Genomic DNA, 25,006 nt, shown 5'->3' with positions numbered 1-25,006 from the left:
TTATCAGAGAAATGCAAATCAAAACCACTATGAGGTACCATTTCACGCCAGTCAGAATGGCTGCCATCCAAAAGTCTACAAGTAATAAATGCTGGAGAGGGTGTGGAGAAAAGGGAACCCTCTTGCACTGTTGGTGGGAATGCAAACTAGTACAGCCACTATGGAGAACAGTGTGGAGATTCCTTAAAAAACTGGAAATAGACCTGCCTTATGATCCAGCAATCCCACTGCTGGGCATACACACTGAGGAAACCAGAAGGGAAAGAGACACGTGTACCCCAATGTTCATCGCAGCACTGTTTATAATAGCCAGGACATGGAAGCAACCTAGATGCCCATCAGCAGATGAATGGATAAGAAAGCTGTGGTACATATACACAATGGAGTATTACTCAGCCATTAAAAAGAATACATTTCAATCAGTTCTAATGAGGTGGATGAAACTGGAACCTATTATACAGAGTGAAGTAAGCCAGAAAGAAAAACACCAATACAGTATACTAACGCATGTGTATGGAATTTAGAAAGATGGTAACAATAACCCTGTGTACGAGACAGCAGGAGAGACACTGATGTGTGGATCAGTCTTGTGGACTCTGTGGGAGAGGGAGAGGGTGGGGAGATTTGGGAGAATGGCATTGAAACATGTATGGTATCATGTATGAAACGAGTCGCCAGTCCGGGTTCGATGTATGATGCTGGACGCTTGGGGCTGGTGCACAGGGACGACCCAGAGGGAGGGTATGGGGAGGGAGAAGGGAGGAGGGTTCGGGATGGGGAACGCAGGTGTGAATGTGGCGGATTCATTTCGATGTCTGGCAAAACTAATACAATGTTGTAAAGCTTGAAAATAAAATAAAACTTAAAAAAAAAAAATACTGAGAGCTACACCAGGAAAAAAAAAAAAGAAAAAAAAAAAGAAACTGCCCAGAACTATCACCTTCACATGGACATTTCTGAACCTGATAACTCTGATAGGAAATATAATAAAGACTTGAATCTCACTCACTCAGCTAGGGAGCACCAACAACATGCTGATTAAGATCACAGGCTCAGGCATCTGCCTACCTAGGTTCTGATCCTACCTCTGAAAACTCGTAGCTATATGACTTCGGGTTAATCACTGAATTTCTTTGTGCCTCACTTTCCACGTGTCAACCAAGAATAATAATTTTACCTGTATCTTAGGACTGCCATGAGGATTAAGAGATACAGAATGTGAAACATTCAATATGGTGCCTGGCACAGATCAAGTCATCAATAAATGGATTTTCTTATCCTCACCACGTTCCAATGCACAGGTTTAGGTGCAAAAGACATATAGGAAGTATTCTGCAACTTAGATTCATTATTTTCAGCACTTGAAAATGAAAGTGAGAACAGGACATAACCACTAAATGGAAAGCAGCAGGCAAAATATTAAATTAAGATAAAACTTGAGTCTTCCCTTGGTAGACACCCATGGTTTCTGCTTGCAGGTTATGTGGAAGATAGAATGACCTTTTTTACTTAATGGAAGTGTGAATCACCCTCAGCAAACCACATGATGTGATACTGAATATCCGAAAGAACAGTTATATTTGGTATCAGAGAATAATTTGGTTTTCTGCTCAGAATCTTCAAGTAGCTTGTTAGTTTTACCTTTGGATTTTAATGGCTCTCCACTGCCTCCTGTACAAAAGCCAACTTCATGTCTGAGGCATTCATGGCACAATTTGATCCCTCTCAATGTTTCTAACTTCATTTTGCACAAACCGCTTGCATAAAGTTGCTATTCTGGCCAAACTACAAAACTCTAGTTCTGACAGGACTAAGGTAAGCCTTGGTATAGTATCTAATTTGTATGTTTTTTAAAATCTAGTTTGGAGGTTTCTGCAGGCCAAGAATACCATCTTAGATATCCATACATTTTCCCCATTGTGATCGGCATAGAATGAGCAACTAATTAAATTTGTTAAAGAAAGAGAGTACCCTATTCTTCTACTCAATTTACATTCATTTCCACACAGGAACTTTTGATGCCTTTTTTTGTTTCAAAGCTATTTTCTTCATTCAACTGACAGCCTCCTTTTCAAACACCCTGATTCAGAAGATTATAATTACATTTCTTTAAAAAGGTACGCTTCTAAATTTATCTAAGGTTTCAGAGTTCTTCAATTCCATACTTCTGTGAGAATCCTCTCACTAAAGAATTTTTTTTGCTGGGGCTCCTTGCTAAAAAATTTTTAAAAAGAAATATTGCTTCCAGAGAGGCTAGTCATGGCACTATGCTTAAAATGATGAAATGATAATAATAACTACTTCCTACCTTCATGGTAACTGTGATGGTGCTATTTACATTGGCTTTATGCAACCAGCCTTGTTTGATCACACCACCCTTCTGAGAGCATAAAGATGATGAATCCTGAAACAGAGGGAAAACCATCAGTGAAACAGCAGCTGGCCCATTATCTAATCAAACAATTGGGGAGCACAAACTAGGCCCTGCCCCATTTTGCAAAGCATAAAGCTCCCTCTCCCTGCACCCCCCACTTCCCCTTGAAGATGCCTGATTAAACTTGAAATTGTTAATAACAGGATGAAAGGCTCTGTGCTGAGAAATGGAATATTGCCTGCCATATCAGTAGACAAAGGATGTCAAAGTCAACAGCAATTGCAGCCACCAAGGATGGTGAGCTGGTGAGCCCTGAGAGAACCCAGAAAGGAAAGAATACCTGCCATCTAGCAGCCATCAGACTGCAGCCACTCCCTGCATTAAGCCCTGAGGAAACTTAGGATACTGGCTCCAGATAGCGGAGGTACGTATCAAAGGAATGATGTCAGTGAGCCCCGACTCTTGCATTTTCCCATACATAGAAAAGTGCTAAATTCCTTAACTTGGTTTTCTTTAATTAACAATCATCTTTTGATGTTCAAAATTCCTGCCCTTCATCACAAAACTTCTAAATAACCTGGCTCCTCCTCTTGCCTCCACTGAGCAGTTCTTTCAGGGTTACTTGAGATGCTGCCTCCCGGGCTTGAAGTCCTAAAAATGTCGACTGAATAAAAACGTAACTCTCAACTTTTAGGTTGTGGATATTTTTTAAGTCCACAGTGCCATGCACACAATAGACACTCAATATTTACTGAATCATATGGGCTGTCTAGTGGGAAAGTCTTCTACATTATGTAAATGGTCAAACTTCACCTCAAAATGTCATAGACATCTGGGTCCTCTGTTCTAAGAGGGATCTATCAGGCAGGAGAGTCCATATGAATGACCACACCACATGCCCAGTGGAGGAAAAGCAACTCCACAAGTGTGTCCCACAGGTGGGAAAATGGGTTTATACACACATCACAGCCCATTTCACTTTATTTTTCCTAAACTCCATTTGGAAATACAACAATGTTAAATTGAAAAAAAAAAAAAAACCAACACTCATTAGCTTGAAAGTTTGCTCCAGATCATTCATAAACAATTCTTTCCCTCATCTTTTCTCAGAGAAATCTCTCTCAACACAAGGGACCTTGAAGAAGCCAGGGCAATTGTCCCCATCTTTACCTCATCCTTCTCACAGTCCTCATCAATCTCAAATACATGATTGGGAATCTTTTCTGGTCGCAGAGACTTGCTGAAAATACAAAAGAGTAGTCTTAGACACTGAGCAGAATAGAAAAAAAGGAACCAAATCAAGATGAGTAGACTTCTTTCTTTCACAACCAAGAAAATGCCAAGACATAAGAAGGAGGAATTCTTTTCTCCTTTTAAACTCAGATTCTCCCCTCTGGCATTACCTTCTGTAAAAGGACTCCCACATATGCAGCCAACAGCAAAGACGTAACTAAGCCCAAATTGCAAGGAATGCACGCCAGAGCTGTCGGTGGTGGGACCTTATCTCTCCCAGGCCAAAAAGCAACCCCAGGTCATTCTGGCTCTTCCATCTGTTTGCTATATGATCCTGGACTGACCATCTTAGGACTCAGCTTTAAAGGACATTTTTAAGACTCAGTTTTCATCTATGGGAAAGTGCCTTGAAAGCTACCAAAGGCTACACCAAGTCTTATTCCTCCAAAACATCTCCCATGTGATATCCTGTGAGGTTAATAATCTTATGGATGAAAAGGGGAGGAAAGTAAGCGTTCAAGTGACTGAGTGACTAGCCCAAGGTCACCCAGCTAGGAAGTGGTAGAAATAAGATTTGAACCCTGACAGTCTGGCTGTTGGGCCAGAGTGCTCACAGCAGCCTTTCAACTCAAATGAAAGAGATGCACTTAAAAAAAATTATCTACTTATTTATTGGGCTGCATCAGGTCTTAGTTGTGGCACATGAGCTTAGTTGCCTCATAGCATGTGGGGTCAAATTCCCCAACCAGGAATCTAACCCATGTCCCCGGCATTTCAAGGCAGATTCTTAACCACTGGATCACCAAGAAAGTTTCAACAGATGTACTTTTGTCAGAGATGTCTGGGGCCATCAAACTGAGTCAAATGTCTTCTAGCTTTTTCATTGACAGCACTAGAAAATGCTCACATTATCCAGAATCAAAGAAGGATGATTTTACAGTCAATATACATGCACCAAAGCCAAGAAGTGAACACGTCCATTTTGGAAAAAATTTCAATAAGCAAAAATATCCAATTACCCAAAACACACTTACCAAACATCTAGTTGTTTGAGGTTTTGTTTTATTATCTGTTATAATTGAGAAGCTTCACAAGTGGTTTGAAAAAATGTAAAATGTTTAATAACTCGCCTCTTGAAAGTTTCTCTTAAATTCTAAACTTACCATGGCAGCATTCGAAAGTCTCCAGAGAAGTCTTCATACTTGTAGTTCACCACGTGCCAATCTGTGCTATAGGTTTTAATACACTGAAAGAAAATAGGAATCTTTAATTTGAAATGTAGGAAAGGTACATGCACACTGTTTTTATGTCTGGTAATAAGCTGACGGGGCTTCCCTGGTGGCTCAGGGGTAAAAAAATCTGCCTGCAATGCAGGAGACCAGGGTTCGATCCCTGGGTAGGGAAGATCCCCTGGAGGAGGGCATGGCAACCCACTCCAGTATTCTTTCCTGGAGAATTCCATGGACAGAAGAACCTGGTGAGCTACAGTCCATGAGGTCACAAAGAATTGGACATGACTGAAGCAACTAAGCAGCAGCAGCAGCAATAAGCTGACAGACTTTTAAAAATCATCTGGGGAATGCTAGTACTGAGATCTTCCTTTGGGGATTAACTGTGTCTTCCTAAACCAGTTGGTGGTAATAAATTCCAATTCACACATTCTCCTGGGCTCTCTGACTTCAAGTCCAAAGAGTATTCAAGTTTATAAGAAAAGGCTAAGAATACAAGCTACTTGTGAAAGTATTTAAGCTGTATCCTCTATGTCACATCAAATAGACTTGTTATGTAGGTCAGTTAAATTCTAGTAATTTTGTTTTCCATTTACACTAAGAGTATTTTAAATACAGTGTTTATTAAATTAATGAATAATGACTTTTCTTATGTGGCCTCTGAGCCTCTTACCTCTTTGACAAACAAACTCTGGGCCCTCTTCTCACCATCTTCTGGTACAGTGGACTGGACTGTTCGGCGTTGACGACTGATCACAGAGATCTAGAAGACATAGAATATTCTTGCTATACGAACCAGCCTGAAAAATGCAATTTTGAAGAAGTACTAGTGGACTCACAGATATATCTTCCATTGGAAACATAAGCAGGTCTCGGAGCGGGTCACTGTAAATCTGAGTTTTTCTTTGGGCGATAACATTCTCATAGTCCAAGGGCTCAACAACTTTGGTCTTTTCCTTTATAAGAGACAAAAAGAAAGTAATACTGTCAAACAGACTGAAGTTCTTTGTCATGTGTCCAAGATACATTATTTCACCAAAGGGATTACTGATAATCAGCACTTAAGGGAGACACTTTTATGAGAGAAACCATCTCTATAATTAGACACACACACCAAATACACACACACACACACACACACACACACACACATCTCTCTGCTAAAGGCAAGAGCTCAAGAGAGACAGCCCTGTACTCTGCTTGTCCATGTACCCCCCAACAATTTATTGAATTTAAGACAAAACAAAAAGTGGCCTATTTAGAAGCCTGTGAGTTGATGATGAGTATGCACTATTCACTGGGTAACTGAAAGGGAGGGAGTATCAACATTCCTGTGCCCATTCGGTACCAGGCATGCTGTCCAAAGGATGCCTTAAGTTCTGCCATAGCCGGGGCAGGTATGGGTCCTGGAGATGCTTGATTCAGTGGACAGGACATGAAAGGGTGAGGTTCCAGGTGGCAAAGTCAGGGGTCCCTGTGGGACTTGCAGGTGACACAGCCATTGACAGTAGAGTCCAGCCCGAGACTAAGGTTACAAGGAGTAGGGTTAGTGACTCTGAGAAATCCAGGATGTGATTCTTTTAATAAGAGTGGTAACAGCATTTACTAAGCCCTTTCTAGATGTCAGGCACCATGCCAAGTGCTTTCTCTACAGTTTCTCATGTAAGACTCATAATAACCCTATTAAACAGATTGAATCTTTGTCCCCACTTTACAGATGAGGAAATCCTGGACTCAAATCAGGTTAAGTAACTTGCCCACCTTCAGAGCTGGAATTTAAACCTGCATCTGCCTCCAAAGCTCTGTTCTTTCTACTTCATGCAGCCTTTCCTTGCCTGAGAAATACAGAAAGATACTAAAGAGCAAGGTACTGAACTTGGAATAGGATCCCATCTCCTACCTTCAACAAATCTAAAAGATTGGCGTATTCATTTTGATATTCGGCAAAACTAATACAATTATGTAAAGTTTAAAAATAAAATAAAATTAAAATAAAAGTAAAAAAAAAAAAAGATGCTAACAAAAATAGTATAGAGGTGCCTCAAGAAATTAATAAAAGAACTACCATATGATCCAGCAATCCCAATTCTGGATATATATCTGAAAGAAAAGAAATCATTATCTCAAAGAGATAGCTGCACTCCCAAGTTCACTGCAACATTATTCACAATAACCAAAACACGGAAGCAACCTAGATTTCCATCAAGAGAAGAATGGAATTTTTAACAACATAAAATAGATAGATAGATAGAAAGGTTGTTCAGTCACAGAAAAGAAGGAATTCCGCTCCTTGAATAAATCTTGAAGGCATTATGCTAAGTGAAATAAGTCAGACAAATATTATACGGTATCACTTATATGGTAGAATCTAAAAAAAAGTAGAATGGTGGTTGCCAAGGGCAGGGGGATGAGGGAAAATGGGGGAGAACTTAGTCAAAGGGTACAAACTTTCCGTTGTAAGTTAAGTTCTGAGGATCCAAAGTACAGCATGGTGACTATACTATATTGTATACTTGAAATTTGCTGACAGTAGATCTTAGACATTCTCACACACACAAAAGGTAATCACGTGAGGTGATAGATGTATTAATTAACTTGATTGTGGTAATCACTTCCCAATGATACATATATATTAAATCATCACGTTGAAGCTTTTAAACATATACTTTGATTTTTCAATTATATCTCAATAAGTCTGCTGGAAAAAAAGATCTGAACAAAGATATACTTTATTTCAAGTCAAATTTGGATTTATCGACCCATGGGATTAAATTAAGCAGATTATCCCTATCATGTCTATAGATATGCATGTGAAATGAGTTGAAACAAAAGAAAAAAACTCTTATTGTGAACGCAGAGATTTTTCTGATAGGAAAATTTGACCCCCTTGTCCCACATCTACCATGTTTCATGGACCCAATGAAAGAACACTGTGAATGCAGCTTCCAGCCCTAACAATCAATGTGATCCATTTCTCAGAGAAATATGAGAATAAAGTGAATAAAGCCCCATCGAAGAAGGCAAGACTTAGTGAAAAAAATTTCAAAGTCTTGCTTTTGGTGCCAACTATCTTCCCATACAGATTGCAAAAACAGTCCTCAAATTTCAATGTTTAACCTGTTGGATTAGCATCTATTAATCTCTCTGCATAGTAATTTCATAAGTACCTACTCCAAGTAACTTTGAAAAAGAAAAAATCCTCCTTTAGCTTTCTAACATAGTTGTCAAATTAATATGCTAAAGGATACAGCAAAATGAACCACTTATTTACACGTGCAGTATATGCACTCTAAAAATGAAACTTGCAGCTCTCCATGTGTTTTAAAGGCCACATATTCGTGTTACAGAAAACAAGGTTTCACTTTTCATAGAAAACCGATTCAACTAAGCATTCTGGGTCTTTGGTCCTATTTCTTTATTAGTGGTAGCTCAAATGCAGAAAAAGGTAGAGTGGCTATTCTGAGTCCCACAAATCTTCCCCTGAAAGAAGATCTAGGCCTGTGAATCAGGCTTCATCTTTTTAAGAGGAAAAAGAGAAGGACTAAGGGCTCCCTTCCATCAGCCAGCTGCCTCTGATCTGAATTTTTTTCTCCAGCCCTCTCCCAGGCATTAAAAGCCCAAACTGTCAGTGGCTACAGTAAGAGTCAGCCCCAAAGAACCGCACCCTACATTTCCCTTCCAGTAGGATTCAGTGTAACTCTGTTGGCATCAGAGACAATGAAAACCTTTGACTTTTAGAATTATCATGATTTAATAGCAGCTCTGCCTGGCGGTCTATGTATAATTTTTTTTAATTAATTTGCATTGGAGTACAGTTGCTTTACAATGCTGTGTTCATTTCTACTGTACAGCAAAGTGAATCAGCCATGTATATACAATATATCCCCTTGCCTGGCAGTCTAGAACATAAAATGCTTATCTAACTTTCCTATTTGGCTTTATCATTTGATGATCAGACTTACAGGGTTACCCTAAATAAAGCTTCTATCATACACAAAAAGGGTCTTCCTCTCAGATTTGGGAACTGCCTTCCTGCCAGTTGGTACACTGATTGGCCTGAAAAGGTGCTTTCTCATAACGCAAGAACACTGTGTTATAATAAACGGTACTTTATAAACATCCAGCTCATAGCAAGCTCCCACTGTGTACTTCTGTAAATTCTGTAGCAGCATTAAGTAAAAGGCAAAAGCATTCATATAATCTGGAGAGAAGCAAGCATATGTTTCAGTCTTCTCTTCTTAAGTAGTGACAGGAAAACCGTCAGCCTAAATTTGGAACCTACTCAGTTTTCACCATGTAGGAGAAAAAAAAAAGGTTTGCCTTTCAAAGTTCATATTCACTGATTCCTGAGGGCTCTTGAAGTAACTGGCTGGTTATATTATCAGGGGTTTGGGTGTTGTTTCACTCCAAAATGACTTTGAAGTTTTAAGAAAATACTTTCAATATATAGTCTACCTGTTTCTTAACCCAAACCTGTGAAATAGACAAGGAAAATACTATTGTTTCAAAGTTACACATGAAGAAACTGGTTCAGAGGCTTAAGATCAGCTGTCTATATCCAATGGTAGAATCTGGATTCAAATCCAGGTCTTCCAACTACTGATCCTTTTTCTGTTCTTAGTGTGCATCCGTGCTCAGTCGCTCCAGTTGTGTCTGATTCTTTGCAACCCCATGGACTGTAGCCAGCCAGGCTCCTCTGTCCATGGGATTCTCCAGGTAAGAAAACTGGAGTGGGTTGCCATGTGCTTTTCAAGGGGATCTTCCCGACCCAGGGATCAAACCCAGATCTCTGGCATTGAAGGTGGATTCTTTACCCACTGAGCCAACTGGGAAGCCCCTCTGTTTTTAGCAGTGTCTCCCAACTCAACTTACTCATGTAAAAAGTCTTCAAAGATTTTTGCCACAACTTCTGCACTATTATATACTTCATATTTTTCTTCAAATCTCTTTTCCATTGAAATGAATTTATTGAAACAGTAAACTTCGTATCAGTCCCCCAGAGGAAACTAAGTCAATATTTTCCTAATCCTTAGTAAAATAAAATTTTAAATGTCAATCTCTGTACTGTGGTTTGGGACACAGTACACTCTTCCAGACTTAGGACACTGGGACCAAATCTCCATAGACTTTCATGTATAAACCCTCAAACTGTGAAGAAGTGCACAATTCCACAAATGAAGATAACTTTCTGATTTCTAACATAGATTGAAATGACAGAGATTGAAAAATGGAACTCATCAGTACAAATTCAGATACAATCTGCTTCTTAGTACAAAGAGAGGAAGGTACAAAGACGTATCCTCATTGGGAATCACCAACAGCATCAAACACTGAAGACTTTATGCTTTAGTGGTAGTCCCTGTATATCTACTGTACAGTGTGACTGATCATTCATCATCTTAACTTATGTATGTATCAATGTAAAACCAAGTTTGCAATCCTAAAATAATGTATAAATATGTATATGCAAGTATATCTTCAACCCTCCAACCACTCATGTACTTAAAAGGGAACAGGGACTTCCCTGGTGGTCGAGTGGCTAAGATACCACACTCCCAATGCAGGGGGCCCAGGTTCCATCCCTGGTCAGAGAATTAGATCCCACATGCCACAACTAAGACCTGGAGTAGCCAAATAAATAATAAATAAGTAAAAATAAAAGTGCACATTACTAGCAAGCTGGTTTAGTACTGGAGTGGGTTGCCACTTCCTTCTCCAGGGGATCTTCCCAAACCAGGAATTGAACCCGGGTCTCCCGCATTGGAGGCAGACACTTTAAACTCTGAGCCACCAGGGAAGCCATATCATTGGAAACTGTATCATTTCAATTTCATTTTTAAAAAGTAATCATAATCATGTAATATTCTGTCAACAGTGCAAAATCAGCCTGCTGATTTAAATCATTACTTCTGTTTAGATGTTACACCAAAGGTCATTCGTTCACTGGTAAATTTTTGACTTTAGAAACTAGTTCTCTTTAAGAATGCTAAGAATGTCTCTTCTACAAGTCTGCAGTGAACACTGCTTGACAGAATCCCTTCTGTATCACACTGGGAGAGAGAGCAGAGCAGGCAGAAGGCTTAGCAGTGGGGCATGGAGCCAATTCAAAATCTCCCCCTGCCACCTCCTTCTCCACATTAAGTTTTGGTGCCAGAAGGAGAGCGGCAACGATTGGTTTAAGAAGGAGAATGATGGCGACAAAAAGTTAGAAGCTGATTTTCGCAGTATTGTGATCAGACTATGGTTTCAATGGCATCTGAACAGACTCATATTGAAAATAACAACCATCTTAGAAAAGAAGGAAGACTCAAACAGAAGGGGTTACTCCATGCATCTCTCCTTCCCACCCGTTGCCCACTTCCCTCCCTTGGGAATGACTCCAGACACTCTCTAAGGGATTTAGCTCCCCTTTTGTTTCAGACATTTGGAGCCAGGTTTGGAAGGCTTTCTCCACAGAGATCTCAAAATAACACTTTACGCTCAAAATGGCCCACTGGGGACATGCTGCTTCCAGCAATGCAGAAAAGAAAGTGGGTTGGGGGGCAGAGCACTCTTATCAAGTTCCTGCTAAGCTCCAGGCTTTGTGCTAGCCCTGGGTGGCTCAACTGGTAAAGAATCTGACTGCAATGAGGGAGGATCTGGGTTCGATCCCTGGGCTGGGAAGATACCCTGGAGAACGGAAAAGCTACCCTGGAGAAGGGAAAAGCTACCCTCTTCAGTATTCTGGCCTGGAGAATGCCATGGGCTGTATAGTCTGTGGGGTCACAAAGAGTCAGACACGACTGAGCAACTTTCACTTTCACTTCACTTTGAGGAGCTCATGATCTAGAGGGGGAGGTTGATAAAGCCAAGACAGCTTTGATCACACAAACTGTTATACTTGATCACAAGTATAACACTTGATCTGTTTAACTTGATCACAGAAACTGTTATAACTTGAAGCCCCATTTGGTTTCCACACGTGTCAGACCCTTTGATATCACATTTTCTTCCAACAAAACGACTGCACAAGTGTTCTTGCACATTAAAGTGTGCGAGCCCATCTATTCACATGTATAGCAATCAGAAGAATTCCCCTATATGGCTACACATGGTCTCAGATCATTTCATCTTCTACTTTTGTTGATAAATTCTGTAAGGTTGGAGACTAGGTATCTGTAAAGAGTGGTGGGATGGTAGGGAGCAGCAAAATTTGAGCTGCAACTAGCAGAAATGACAAACGTCACCACTGTAGACTAGAGATTTCTAGAGGGGGACTCTACACAGCATGGCAACAAAGGAACATGACTGTGAGGAATTTTTCATAAGGTTCATGTCAAGAGTATCTGGCTTTATTATGCCCTTGTCTTTTGTCAATCATATGATTACCTTTCACCAGGTCATTTCTTTCCCTTTTTCCAAATAGGAACTCAAGTACCAAAGGAGCTTTGAATTAATATAAACTGGATGATGATGCTAGTGGAGGGAAGGCCATCTTTTCAGTTAGTACAACCGACTTGGCAAAACAGACATGAACATATTTTAATAAAGATTATTTTTCAGGACAGATCTTGGCACAGATACCCACTTACAAATCTCATTCAAGACACTGACCTTTCTTACAGCTAACAAACAGCTAAAGGGAAAATCATACTTTTCATGAGACCATGGGTAATGCTCATTCCTAATTTCTACCTTGGCTCTCACATTCTTCCTGTGAGAGTCCAACCTCCAACCTCTCTCATCCACAGCCCTTAACGTCTTTCCCAACTATTGTGGCATTTACTCAAATAGAGCTGTAATTGCATTGTGGGTACTTTGCATATTAGACTCCTTAGCAAGATCGTAAACACCTGGAGGAGAAAACAATGTCTTTACATTAGCTATCCCTTACACTGAGCATAATATACACTAAGTATTTTATATCTATTATCTCACTTAATTCCTGCAAAACCGCACAGGAGGTTCTTTTATTATGCCCATTTTACAGATGAGGAAACTGAGGCTCAGGCAGGTCCAATGCCACATATTAGCAGAGCTGGGATTCAAATCTATATCTATCTGATGGACTCCAGAACCAGTATTCCGAACCATAATACACACAAACAAATATAAAACATTTCCCCATCCTCGATCCTACCATGTTTAATTCCCTTGTACAGACTTAGCAATTTAGGATTTGCTGGCCCTGACTCAAACTACACTTTCACTTTTTTTTTTTTTTTTTTTTTTTAACCAAAGTGCGATCTTGCCTTCTCATCGCCCTGATGATACTGAGCATGACTGGCTTATGGAACTTGTAATTGGATAAGAAGTTTTACATTTCTTAATTGTTGCTTCCAATTTAGCATTTGCCATTAATGAGTAGGGATTAGCACCTTAGGTCTTTTACTTTGGGGCAGGAGTTGGCAGATTCAACTTCAAATGGGTAAGAATCAGATTACAAAAAAACAACAGTAAGATGTTGTCAAGGGACCGTGTCTAATTCACCTCGGTATCCTCCATAGAACCTAGAAGAGAGTCCTGAGAACCACAAAGCCAGACAATAAAACAAAGAGACTGATCTTACACGTATGCTTTCCCAGCCCAAATGGCAGCACACAAGAAGAGAGGGACAGCTCATTGATCGCTAAGGCTTTCAGAATTCATTTTCAGATCTCAGTTTCAATTTGATTTTTGATTCTGAGAAATCAGCAAAATGAGACTCTAAAGGCATTTAAATCTGAGGAAAAAGAAAACTCATTTTTTTTTCCTCTTTAGAGTTTTCGCCTAGGGAGGAATTCTTTTTAGATGCCAAATTACTTTTCTAAGTCTATTTGGCTATTTATACAAACTCAAGAACTATTTTTTAAAACCTACAAAGAATTTATATTATTTTTTTAAATCACAAAATAGACAAGTCTTGATATATCCTCTATGATTAATTCAAACTCACTTAACAAGTGTTTTCATTACAGCCAACTCAAATATTATGCAAGTAATATAGATTATCTACAGATGAAAAAATAAAATTTTGATGCACTCTATACCCCAAAACTTGATTTAAACCAATAATTATAAGTATACTCAATATGCTGGCTGACAGGTAGGAAAACTGATTTGAATCCAGTCACTCCCTTACTTTTTGTGTTCACTTTGTGCTAATTAGTATTTAAATGACTCAAAGATAGGACAAAAGAGGTAAAAATAAAAAGAAAGGCTTGAATAAATTGAGAGAATAGTGAAGTAGCTTTTTAAAACTAGAAGCACACTTTGTATTCTTTAGCAAACCATTATTGACAAAAAGAAAAATGCAACCTGGTTATACGTAATGGCTTTCTTTCAGCTTGCTTTCTAGCCAACCAAAGAATTTAACATGTTCACATAGACATACAAAATTACTGCAGATAATTCATTTATGCAAGAAGAAATTAGACTATGTGTCCATCAAATAATTTAAAACCTGCCTCAGATCTTGGTTCCCACTCCAGTAATGACATAAAAGAAATCTTGTTGACTTTTTCCTGAATTTGACAAACACAACTATAACATACCTTGCATTCTTAAGCAGAACAAAATGTAAAATGCACTGATGTTCGACAGGTATCCGTATTGAGCCAGCTAGATACTTACACTCCATGAAAACAGAAAAACCCAAAGGTCCTGTTTGTGTCATTTGAACACAACAGGACAAATCTATTTCATTAAAAAAGCTTTGTAACCTATAAATCAGCCACTCATCATTTTCCACACTGGATCCAACCACTGGTCTACCCATTTCATTAATTTGCTTCTGACAATGGAGTAAAGAAGACTGATGGGCCCCATTTTGAAAACCAACCTTTAAAGGAGCAAAGACACACCTTTCTACAAATACTTTCATTTTCCACAATCAGTCATATTGGATCTATCCATTAATTGAAATTCTGCCTTTTTTTCTCTTTTTGTGGGGAGGGGAAATGGGGGGGTGGACTTTGCTGGTGGCTCAGATGGTAAAGAATCTACCTGCAATGCAAGAGACTTGGGTTCAGTCCCTGGGTTGGAAAGATCTCCTGGAGAAGGAAATGGCAACCCACTCCAACATTCTTGCCTGGAGAATCCCTCAGAGAGAGGAACCTGGGAGGCTACAGTCCATGGGGTCGCAAAGAGTTGGCATGATTGAGCGACTAACACTTTCACACTTTTATTCTCACACTTTCTGCCTTTTTTGAATATCCTCAGTTTATACCACTTCATAATACATTCTAAAGCTATGTGAAATAAAGTGAGAGTTCCTTTGATTTTTCTTAAGTTTACCTCTTTAAAAAATCAGGAGATGCCCTACTTCTTGGTATACATAATTATTTCAGTATACGGTGACCTGAGCCATGTTTATCCTATCTACCCACTTGTGATTAAAAAGATAGACCTTCTTCCAGCAGGTTCTGCCTTTTGGTGATGTGAGGCAGGAGTCTATACATCATGCTGCTTATCATGCCCTGTATCTTATTGTCCTTCCTACGTCCTGGGAGGACTGTTCGCAGTGTTTAGTCTACAGTCACTCCCACGCTGCTTTAGCAGAGAGTAATCAAGCTCAGAGCCTACTCTCAGGTTAGTAAGTTACAATGACCTCTCCAGCTCTTATCCGTTCAGAAATTCATCGCTCACTTTCCTGTCCACATTTTCCAGCTTCATGGGGTCTCACTGGGGCACAGCTCCTGGGAACATGGCGACTGTCAACACTTAGGAAAGGCTGTTAAATCAGACCAGCATCCTTCGGGTAACCACCCCTTGGCTATTCAGCATTTTTACACATCTTCCTCTAAACAAACAAACAAAAAAATGCCTATCTGTAATCCTTGTTCCTTTCTTTAAGCCAATTCCCTCCTAACCAGTTTCACTTCCTTATACCTAAAAAGACCCCTCCACTATTTAGGAAGAGGAGTTCCCAGTACAGCAACCATGGCGCCCCTCACTAGAATGGTTAGGTGTCAGTGTGTGAGGAGCCCATGCTTCAGCCAGAGTCCACTAATAGGCCTGGTACAAAAGTGAGGCTTGCTGCCCTGTCACTCCCTGAGGGCTCTTTTGGAGCTCTTACAGAAACACAAAACACACAGCTTAGTTCTGACGGTCACTGAGCATCCACCCTGTGCCAGGCAGTGGGCTACAGAGCTGAGAAAACAAAGATGGGCAAGATGTGGGTGCTGCCCTTCAGGAATTCATGAGCTTCAGAGGGAAGACAGACCTCCTCAATAGAGAGTTAAAATACGACGGGATAAGGGGATATGGAGAATGCTGTGGGAATGCAGATTAATTCCACGGGTGAAGGAGGCTCAGAGAGGAGGTCACATGTGTGCTGAGCCTTGAAGGACTGAATAAAACTGCCCGTGGCAGGCCAGGTGGAGAAAGGTATGGCAGGCAAACACAAAAGCAGAAGTAATAGAAGAGGATGAGAATTCATGTGTTCAAGGGGCCTGGGGACACACAGAATAAGGAAAAATGGTTGAGATGAGCTGGAAAGGCATGATTACGGAGGACCACAGATGCCAAGGACATGAGATTGGACTGCTTCCTAGTATAGGCGATGGGGAGCCAGCAGAGGTTCTAAGCAGGGGAATGACATGAACAGATGTTTTACTCATATTTATGCACGGAAAGCCAGGAGGTCAGCGCTAATGGAAATTAATCCATAAAATGACAGCATAGGCTGAAAATTTGCCCCATTGTCTACTTTTTCCAGGAGCAATACATGGAATTATGGAAAACTACTCGTTAGAGTTGCATACAAAACTACTGAGGAAAATAAAGTGAGGGTTCTGTTTCTGTGAGGAGCTTTTCTTTCACAGAGAAAGAAATGCTTGCTTATATCTTCCTTGTGTGACAGAGATTAATTTGCCTGAGCATTTTATTTTGAAAATATCAACTGCCAATTTGCACTTCATGTGTTTCCCACACCTTTTCAATGGCTAATTTGATTTAAAATGGTTAAATTTTCAGCGAAATGTAAGGTGGATCACAATATTTCTTTGTTTAAACCCCTTTAAGGGGTCAACACAGCCTGCAGAATTGGTGATTTGCAAAGCAGAGAAAAATGTTGGGGTACACAATGGGAAGGACTGAATAAAAATGTCCTACGTTTTCCTTGAGAAATACAGAATATATTAATATAATTAGCAATAAGTTTTTTTAATTAAAAAACAAAACCATAGCCTACAGAAAAAGGCTTGCTCTGGTTAGTAAGGCTTATAAGATCTGGTCTCCACTCCCAGCCTCTGACTCCACCTCTAATCCACACCCCCCCTACCCTGTGGGCAGAGCTCCTAAGAGCCGTGTTATCCACCTTTGCTGCTCCTCTGCCAGTTCTCCCCGCAACCCTACCACAAGACTTCATGAAGCTGCCCATCTTTCTAGGTACAAATGGCCACTCCCTCCTACCCAGTTCTATCCACCTCCTCAAACCCAGAGGTAGGACCTGTACGTCCTTCCCCATCTTAGTCCCATGATGAAGTGCTATGGTGCCCATTTCCTTTTCCACCTCTCCCCTCACTAGAATGAAAGCTCTTTGATTCAAGGGTCTTTGTCTTATTCTTGGCTCTATCCTCATCACCCTCAAATTATTATCTTAAATGACTGAACGAACAAAGTATGAAACCACTGTGATTATCTTTCTAATCTCAACATTAAGATTTTCTGGACTTCCCTGGTGGTCCATAGGATAAGAGTCCACCTGCTAATGCAGGGAACATGGGTTTGATCCCTGGCCCAGGTAGATTCCACATGTGGGGCAACTAAGCCTGTGCGTGCCACAACAACTAAGCCCAGGTGCCCTAGAGTCTGTGCTCCACCACAAGAGAAGCCAGCACAATGAGGAGCCTGAGCGCCACAACTAGGGAAAGCCCGCAGGCAGCAACAAAGGGACTCAGTGCAACCAAAAAGAAAATAAAACGATTTTCTGCCTCTTCCAATCTTTCAGGAGGATCACAATCTACCACATGCTCACTGAAAAACACACATTTGAGTAGCCGTCTAAAGCAGCCAGACTACTGAACACTTTAATAACATGAATCATCACTCATTCTTTTTTGACAAAGTCACAACATCATATATGAAGTTTTCATAGAATCAGACACCTGCATGAAGAAACATAAAGTGTCAGGGGGTAGAAAATCGTGTTGGTTGGGCATGTGAATTAGACTTGAGAGAAAGTTGATGACTCCAGAAAAACTCTTTTTGTGGTTGTAACAGTTCTCCCATTGCCAAACTTCCTCCTGAGCAACCTCTCTCTCTCTCCACCCCTTCCCTCCCTTCAGCTCACATTTTCTCGGTGTGCTGAAGGTGCCTACAGGTACATTTTCTGGCTGCCTTCCCTAAAACTAACTGAAAGTGCAATTCATCACACATGCAAAGAAGCAGTAGCAAGAAGCACCCCCATTTTGCGATGCTCATCTGATGCAATGACACTGTGAGACTCCAGACTCAGCACAACCCTCCCTCTACAAGCCTCTACCTATAACATGTGGCTGGACCACTGTCATAATGATCGAACTCTCTTTCCTAGAAAAGAATCTCCCCATGTTGTCCCCAGGACCATCTCCAACTAGGCTAACATTCCCCTTGCCCAGTCTCTCCATATGACAGCACATTTCCTGTCCTGTGTTCATTTTCATTTCAACCTGGACCCCCTGGTCAATAGCCCTCTCACGAGTCCTTTGTCATTTGGAACCACATCCATGGCCACTCCCCAGCACTACATCAAACCCCTCCTTGCTTGTCTTTGCTGCCACAGGAGAAAATCCTAACTGGGTGCTCAGGGCCTTCATTTACAAGGATAACAAATCCTTGGCTCAGCTGGGCTCTCAGTCTCCTCAAGGATTTTACTTACTCCTTGTCAGCATACCGTGACCTAAAGAACAGGACACTTGAGGTTCCACAAATGGAAAATCCCCTCTCACTCACAATAGCATCCTGCTTGATTTGCATAGCTTGATAGAAGGGCTGGTCTACTGAATCTGCAGTCCCTACTGGCACTGATAAAATTCATATAACCCTATATCTTTCCTTATTGATTTAGCAGTCAACTCCTTTCTGAGTGCCACTTTCTTCACTCCTAATTTGGTTCCTAATCTGGAGTCTCTAAATGATCCTTGGATGGGCTACGTGGGATCTGTGAAAGTCTGAAATTATATGAAAAATGTATGAACATCTTTATAGGAAAAGGACTCAGAGCTTTCCGTACCTCAAAGGAGTGTGTGATCCAAGAAAGGCTAAGATCTACTGCCTTACTAACTGCATATAAACAGGTCACACTTTTTTTATATAAGATTTATTGATTTTGTGTAATTATAAAGCAGCACATGGGACTTTCCTAGTGGTCAGTGTTGAAAAACCCGCCTGCCAATGCAGGGAACACAGGTTTAATCCCTGGTGGGAGAAGATTCCACATACCACAGGGCAACTAAGCCCATGCACCACAACTACTGAGCCTGAGCTCTAGAGCCCACGAGCTACAACTACTGAAGCTCACACATCCTAGAGCCCATGTTCCGCAATGAGAAGCCATCACAATGAGAAGCTCACACACTGCAACTAGAGAGCAGCCCCTACTCTTCTATGACTAGAGGAAAGGGCATGCAGCAATGAAGAACCAGCACAGCCAAAAATAAATACTAATTTAAAAAAATTTTAATTACAGCAATATATATTCATTGAAGGATCTTTAAAGAAGATCTTTAATATAAAGAAGAAAATAAAAGTTACTTAGAATTCCATCATTCAAAGAGGACCGCTATGAGTGACCATTTTTATGTTCCTCCATCTCTTTTCTATTTTCTCTCCTTTTAAACTGGATTCATACTATTGATTTCTGATAGTTACAGTGTTCCAAATAACATGAAAAACTTCAGAGTACAAGGAATTTGGGACTAGTGTTCAAAAATTCCTTTGATTTTCAAGTGCACCCACCAACAAAATTTCTTGAGCACTGCTATGTGTATGACATACCACTCTAAAAGTCAAGAGGTAAATAAAGCCTTATCCAAGTTTTCACACAAAGTGTTTAAAAATTCTAGGGATTTCAATAATCTGTGTAAAGCTCCAGCCTAAGAAAAAGAACATTTTAGTTTAAAATGACTGGACCTATATCAACCAGAAAAAAGGGGAGACAGGTGGCAACAATGACTTAATCATAGACTTGAAAGAATGCAATTAAAACCACTAGAAGTCAGGTTTTAAAAAAATTGGTTTTCCTGTACTACCAAAACATTTTTCTTTTATCACCTAATGATAAAAAAAAAAAAAGGTGATTAAAAAAACACATGAGATGGGACTATAGAGTCAAGGCCCAGGTCATCTCACATGACTCATAAACTCATTCTGAGGAAAATTCCCTGTGTTTTGAGCAATGACATTAGGAAATAATTGTGTGGCTTCCTATGGCGACTGTTCAAAGGACAGCACTTGTGTGCTTGTGGAATTCCGCTGTGTTGAAAGAGAATGATCAGTGTAATTACTTCACTGCCACTGCTTACATATTTCACAATCAAGATAATTCTGGAAAAACAGGATTATTGCTTCTTTGCTTTAAATACATATAGGCAGACAACAAGCCAACTGAAAGATTTCTTATCTCAAGTCCACTCCCTCCAATACAATTTTCAACTTACATTTAAGTATTATTCCATTTTCGAGCAGGAAAGCAAGTAAGTCTCTTTGCACAATTCAAGGCTGAACCCAGTGAAATTCTCTAGAACTTTCTCTCTGTCACCCCATCCCATGCTAAACCATTGAGCCTTTTCCTCATTCCTCTGACCATTGGAAGTCTCTCTGAGGGAGTGATCCAGGCCTGACCCCATCAGAGTTTGCCAGAATATACTGGAATTGACTGGAGAAGGCACAGCCTCTGGTCAGGTCAAAGGCTCAGCCTTGCTTTCTTGTCAACACCACAACGTGACCGCAGCTTCTTGCAGGCTCTAAGTGAGGTAGTCACGCGGCAAGCAGACAGAGGCAGCCCCACTGCAATGCCTCAGCATCTTTTTCTTCTTTAGGGCCAGAGCCCCTTTCAGAAGACCCTGGAGCAGCCAGTGGACAGGATAGTTGAGAGTGGATGCGCGAGTTAAGAGCCCTTTTTAGGCCACCACAGATCACTGAGCAGTGATAAAGAACCCAACTGCCAATGCAAGAGACATAAGAGACACAGGTTCGATTCCTTGGTCAGGAAGACCTCCTGGAGGAGGGCATAGCAACCCACTCCAGTATGCTTGCCTGGAGAATCCCATGGACAGAGGAGCCTGGTGGGCTACAGTCCACAGGGTCATAAAGAATCGGACACAACTGAAGGAACTTAGCTAGCTAGCTAGCTAGTAAAAGTCGCTTAGTCGTGTCCAATTCTTTGCAACTCCATGGACTGTATCAGCTCAGTTTAACTAGCTAGCTAGAGCACTGAGCAAAGTGAAGTGACTCAGTCGTGTCCGACTCTTGTGACCCCATGGACTGTAGCCTACCAGGTTTCTCTGTCCATGGGACTTTCCAGGCAAGAATAGTGGAGTGGGTTGCCATTTCCTTCTCCAGGAGATTTTCCCGACCCAGGGATTGAACCTGGGTCTCCCGCATTGTAGGCAGACGCTTTACCATCTGCCACCAGGGAAGTCCTACTGAGCAAAAGGAAATCCAAAAAAAGAGGCAATATATGTATACATACAGCTGATTCACTCTGCCAAACAGTAGAAACTAACACAACATTGTACAGCAACTATACTTGAATACAAATCAGTAATTTACAAACTCTTGGACTTTCCTAGCGGACCAGTGGTTAAGAATCTGCCTGCCAATGCAGGGGGCACAGTTCCAATCCCCGGTCCAGGAAGAGGCCACATGCTTGGAGCAACTAAGCCCATGCACCACAACTACTGAAGCCTGTGTGCCCTAGAGCTTGTGCTCCAACAATAAGAGAAGCCACCGCAATGAGAAGTCCTCGCCCTGCAACTAGAGAGTAGACCAAACTCACGGCAACTGGAGAAAAGTCTGCACGCAGCAAAGAAGACCCAGCACAACCAAAAAATAAAGAAAAGAAAATTGCTAAAAAATCTCCTCTACATGTACAAGACATGAACCTTATCTACTCAGCCTTGCGGCACTGGGAGCTCACTGTGGGCAGATTCTCATTCTTTTTCACCTTCATGTTCCTAGTGCTTTGCACAGTACAGGAGGCACTCAATAAGTATCTGTTATCAGCTGATTGAGTCAAGTATATGAAACCAGAAATGATCTGAAGACTTTTCCTGTTGTAATATTCTATAAACTGTAAGCAGGCAACCTTCTGTAGGCAAGAAAAAGTTTTCAGAAGGTTTTTTCAATAAAAACTTTGCAAAGAATTTATTCTATCTATATTTCAAATTGCTATAATATTTCCTATAAATAAAATATCACCTTAAAACGATCAAAAAAAAAAAAAAGAGCCCTCAGATTCTCTTAGAATGCCACAATCAACATATGGGGGACTTGAGTCCATTCTCCAGGGCTCAGTGTGTCGCACAGAAAGACCAAAGACTTTAAAGTCCTTTTATAGACTTTTCATAGTACTACAGCTGGAAAGTCAGACCTGCTGACCCATTAGGTCCCCACGATGTGCTCAACAGCTTTGCAACTCGACACCGACTATTTCTTTTCTGTTTGGGGATTGTCTAAGGTGCTGAAATTTAATGGGGGAATAAGTAGGTGCTACTGTACTACCTATACCAGAAGCGGTAGAAAGTGACGGTCATTTTCCTGACAAGAGAGTAGTTAAAAGTAAAAATGGTCAGACTTTCCTGGTGGTCCAGTAGTTAAGAATCCACCTGCCAATGCAGGGGACACTGGTTTGATCCCTGGTCCTTGAAGATCCCAGTGCCTCAGAGCAACTAAGCCTGTGTGCCACAATTACTGAAGCCCACACTCCAAAGCCCACGCTCCACAACAAGAGAAGCCACCACAATGAGAAACCCATGCATCGCAACTAAAGAATAGCCCCTGCTCACTACAACTAGAGAAAGTCCCTTCACAGCAACAAAGACCCAGCACAGCCAAAAAAAAAAAAAAAAAACTGTATTTTTAAAAAGTAAACATGGTCAAACGAAAACATTAAAGATTTCGGTATTCTGAATGACAAGATCATGGATGAATTTTTCTTCTTTTTTCTATTTTCCCCCCAATTTTTCTAGCACAAACATGTATTGCTATTATAATCCAAAAACATAAAATTAATTTTATTAGCTTTTTATTATGGTAAAATATACATAAAATTTACCATTCTGACAATATTAAGTGTACACTTCACTGGCATTCAGTACATTTACATTGTTCTGCAACCACCACCATTATCCATGTCCAATTTTTTTCATCATCCAAAACAGAAACTCTGTAGTCATTAAACCCTAAATCCCCTTTCAACCCAACCACTGGGAACCTCTGATCTACTTTTTGCCTCTATGAATTTGCTTATTTTAGGTATGTCATACAAGTAGAATCATATATAATTGGCCTTTTGTGTCTGGCTGATTTCACTTCACTCAGTTCAGTTCAGTCGCTCAGTCGTGTCTGACTCTTTGCAACACCATGTACCGCAGCACACCAGGCCTCCCTGTCCATCACCAACTCCCGGAGTCCACCCAAACCCATGTCCATCACGTCAGTGATGCCATCCAAACATCTCATCCTCCATCATCCCCTTCTCCTCCTGCCCCCAATCCCTCCCAGCATCAGAGTCTTTTCCAATGAGTCAACTCTTCACATGAGGTGGCCAAAGTACTGGAGTTTCAGCTTCAACATCAGTCCTTCCAATGAACACCCAGGACTGATCTCCTTTAGGATGGACTGGTTGGATCTCCTTGCACTGCAAGGGACTCTCAAGAGTCTTCTCCAACACCATACTTCAAAAGCATCAATTCTTCGGCACTCAGCTTTCTTTATAGTCCAACTCTCGCATCCATACATGACCACTGGAAAAACCATAGCCTTAACTAGATGGACCTTTGTTGGCAAAGTAATGTCTCTGCTTTTTAATATGCTGTCTAGGTTGGTCATAACTTTCCTTCAAAGGAGGAAGCATCTTTTAATTTCATGGCTGCAATCACCATCTGCAGTGATTTTGGAGCCCAGAAAAATAAAGTTAGCCACTGTTTCCACTATTTCCCCATCTATTTGCCATGAAGTGATGGGACCAGATGCCATGATCTTAGTTAGCATGATATTAATATTTTCAAGGTTCATCCATATTACAGCATGTGTCAGAATTTCATTCCTTTTAAAGGCTGAATATGATTTCACTGTACGTATGTAGAATGCTTTGTTTATGATGGACATTTGGGTTGTTTCCACCTTTTGCCTATGGTGAATAACAGGACATGAACACTGATAGGATGTGTTGATAGGAACACTGGTGTACGAGTATCCGTATGAACCCCTGCTTTTTCTTTGGGGTTCACAACCTAGAAGTGGGATTGCTGGATAATACAGTTGTTAGAAGAAGCACAGTGACTGAAACTACCCACCCTGGCCAGGCACCATAGTAACCATTTACATGATCTTTTTTATGACAGGAGGTCCTGGTAAGGAACACAGAACTAATAGGCCACCACCAATCAGAAGAGTTCAGGAAAGGTCAAAAGGAAACACCACATGTCCGACCACCTCCCAGAATCCTTCTCACTGGCATCCATCTTGGCTGAACAAGGCATGGACTTAGAGTCCACAAGGAAGGACTCTGAGTCAAAATGATTGGCTAAAGATGACCCAGAAACTAATCCCATCACTATAAAACCCGAGACTATGAGCCATGTGGCAGGGCAGTTCTCCTCGCTTCCCTTACCCTACTGCTCTCCACCTGGGCGCCCTTTCCCAATAAAATCTCTTGCTCTGTCAGCACATGTGTCTCCTTGGACAATTCACTTCTGAGTGTTAGACAAGAGCCCAGTTTCGGGGCCTGGAAGGGGTCCCCCTTCTTGCAACAAATGGTGACTCTGGCGGGACTCTTCTTCATTGACCATTCAGGGTACTCAGAGACCAGCTTGCCCATCAATGGACCAGACCCACCGGCTGCAATTGGGACCCTTTTGTCCCTGGTCTCCTCCTGACTAGGACAACTGGCCAGAGTACCCTGACCCAGTAAGGAACAAGAGACTTTATTGACCTCTCTCCCTTTCTCTCTACTTAACCCTTCCTATCCAACCCCCATTTTCTTGTCCCCCAGTCCTAGATGCAG

General features: G+C 41.0%; 1 protein-coding gene across 4 annotated transcripts in view; it reads right to left on the bottom strand.

Moving 5' to 3' along the window:
* LOC129640271 (dedicator of cytokinesis protein 11) overlaps positions 1–25,006 on the bottom strand; it is a 223,093-nt gene that overhangs the window by 161,675 nt on the left and 36,412 nt on the right. For all 4 annotated transcript variants that reach the window (XM_055565486.1, XM_055565485.1, XM_055565481.1 and 1 more), the window contains exons 2-6: positions 5,676–5,792; positions 5,510–5,599; positions 4,771–4,853; positions 3,545–3,614; positions 2,309–2,404 (exon numbers count right to left, since the gene is read on the bottom strand). In XM_055565486.1, the coding sequence (XP_055421461.1) occupies positions 2,309–2,404; positions 3,545–3,614; positions 4,771–4,853; positions 5,510–5,599; positions 5,676–5,792 (456 nt within the window). The remainder of the gene's footprint in view (positions 1–2,308; positions 2,405–3,544; positions 3,615–4,770; positions 4,854–5,509; positions 5,600–5,675; positions 5,793–25,006) is intronic.

This window comes from Bubalus kerabau, chromosome X (assembly GCF_029407905.1).
Source record: "Bubalus kerabau isolate K-KA32 ecotype Philippines breed swamp buffalo chromosome X, PCC_UOA_SB_1v2, whole genome shotgun sequence".
Classification (NCBI taxonomy): Eukaryota; Metazoa; Chordata; class Mammalia; order Artiodactyla; family Bovidae; genus Bubalus; species Bubalus kerabau.
The sequence above is the reverse complement of the archived record's forward strand: the minus strand, read 5'-3'. Positions and strand labels throughout refer to the sequence as shown.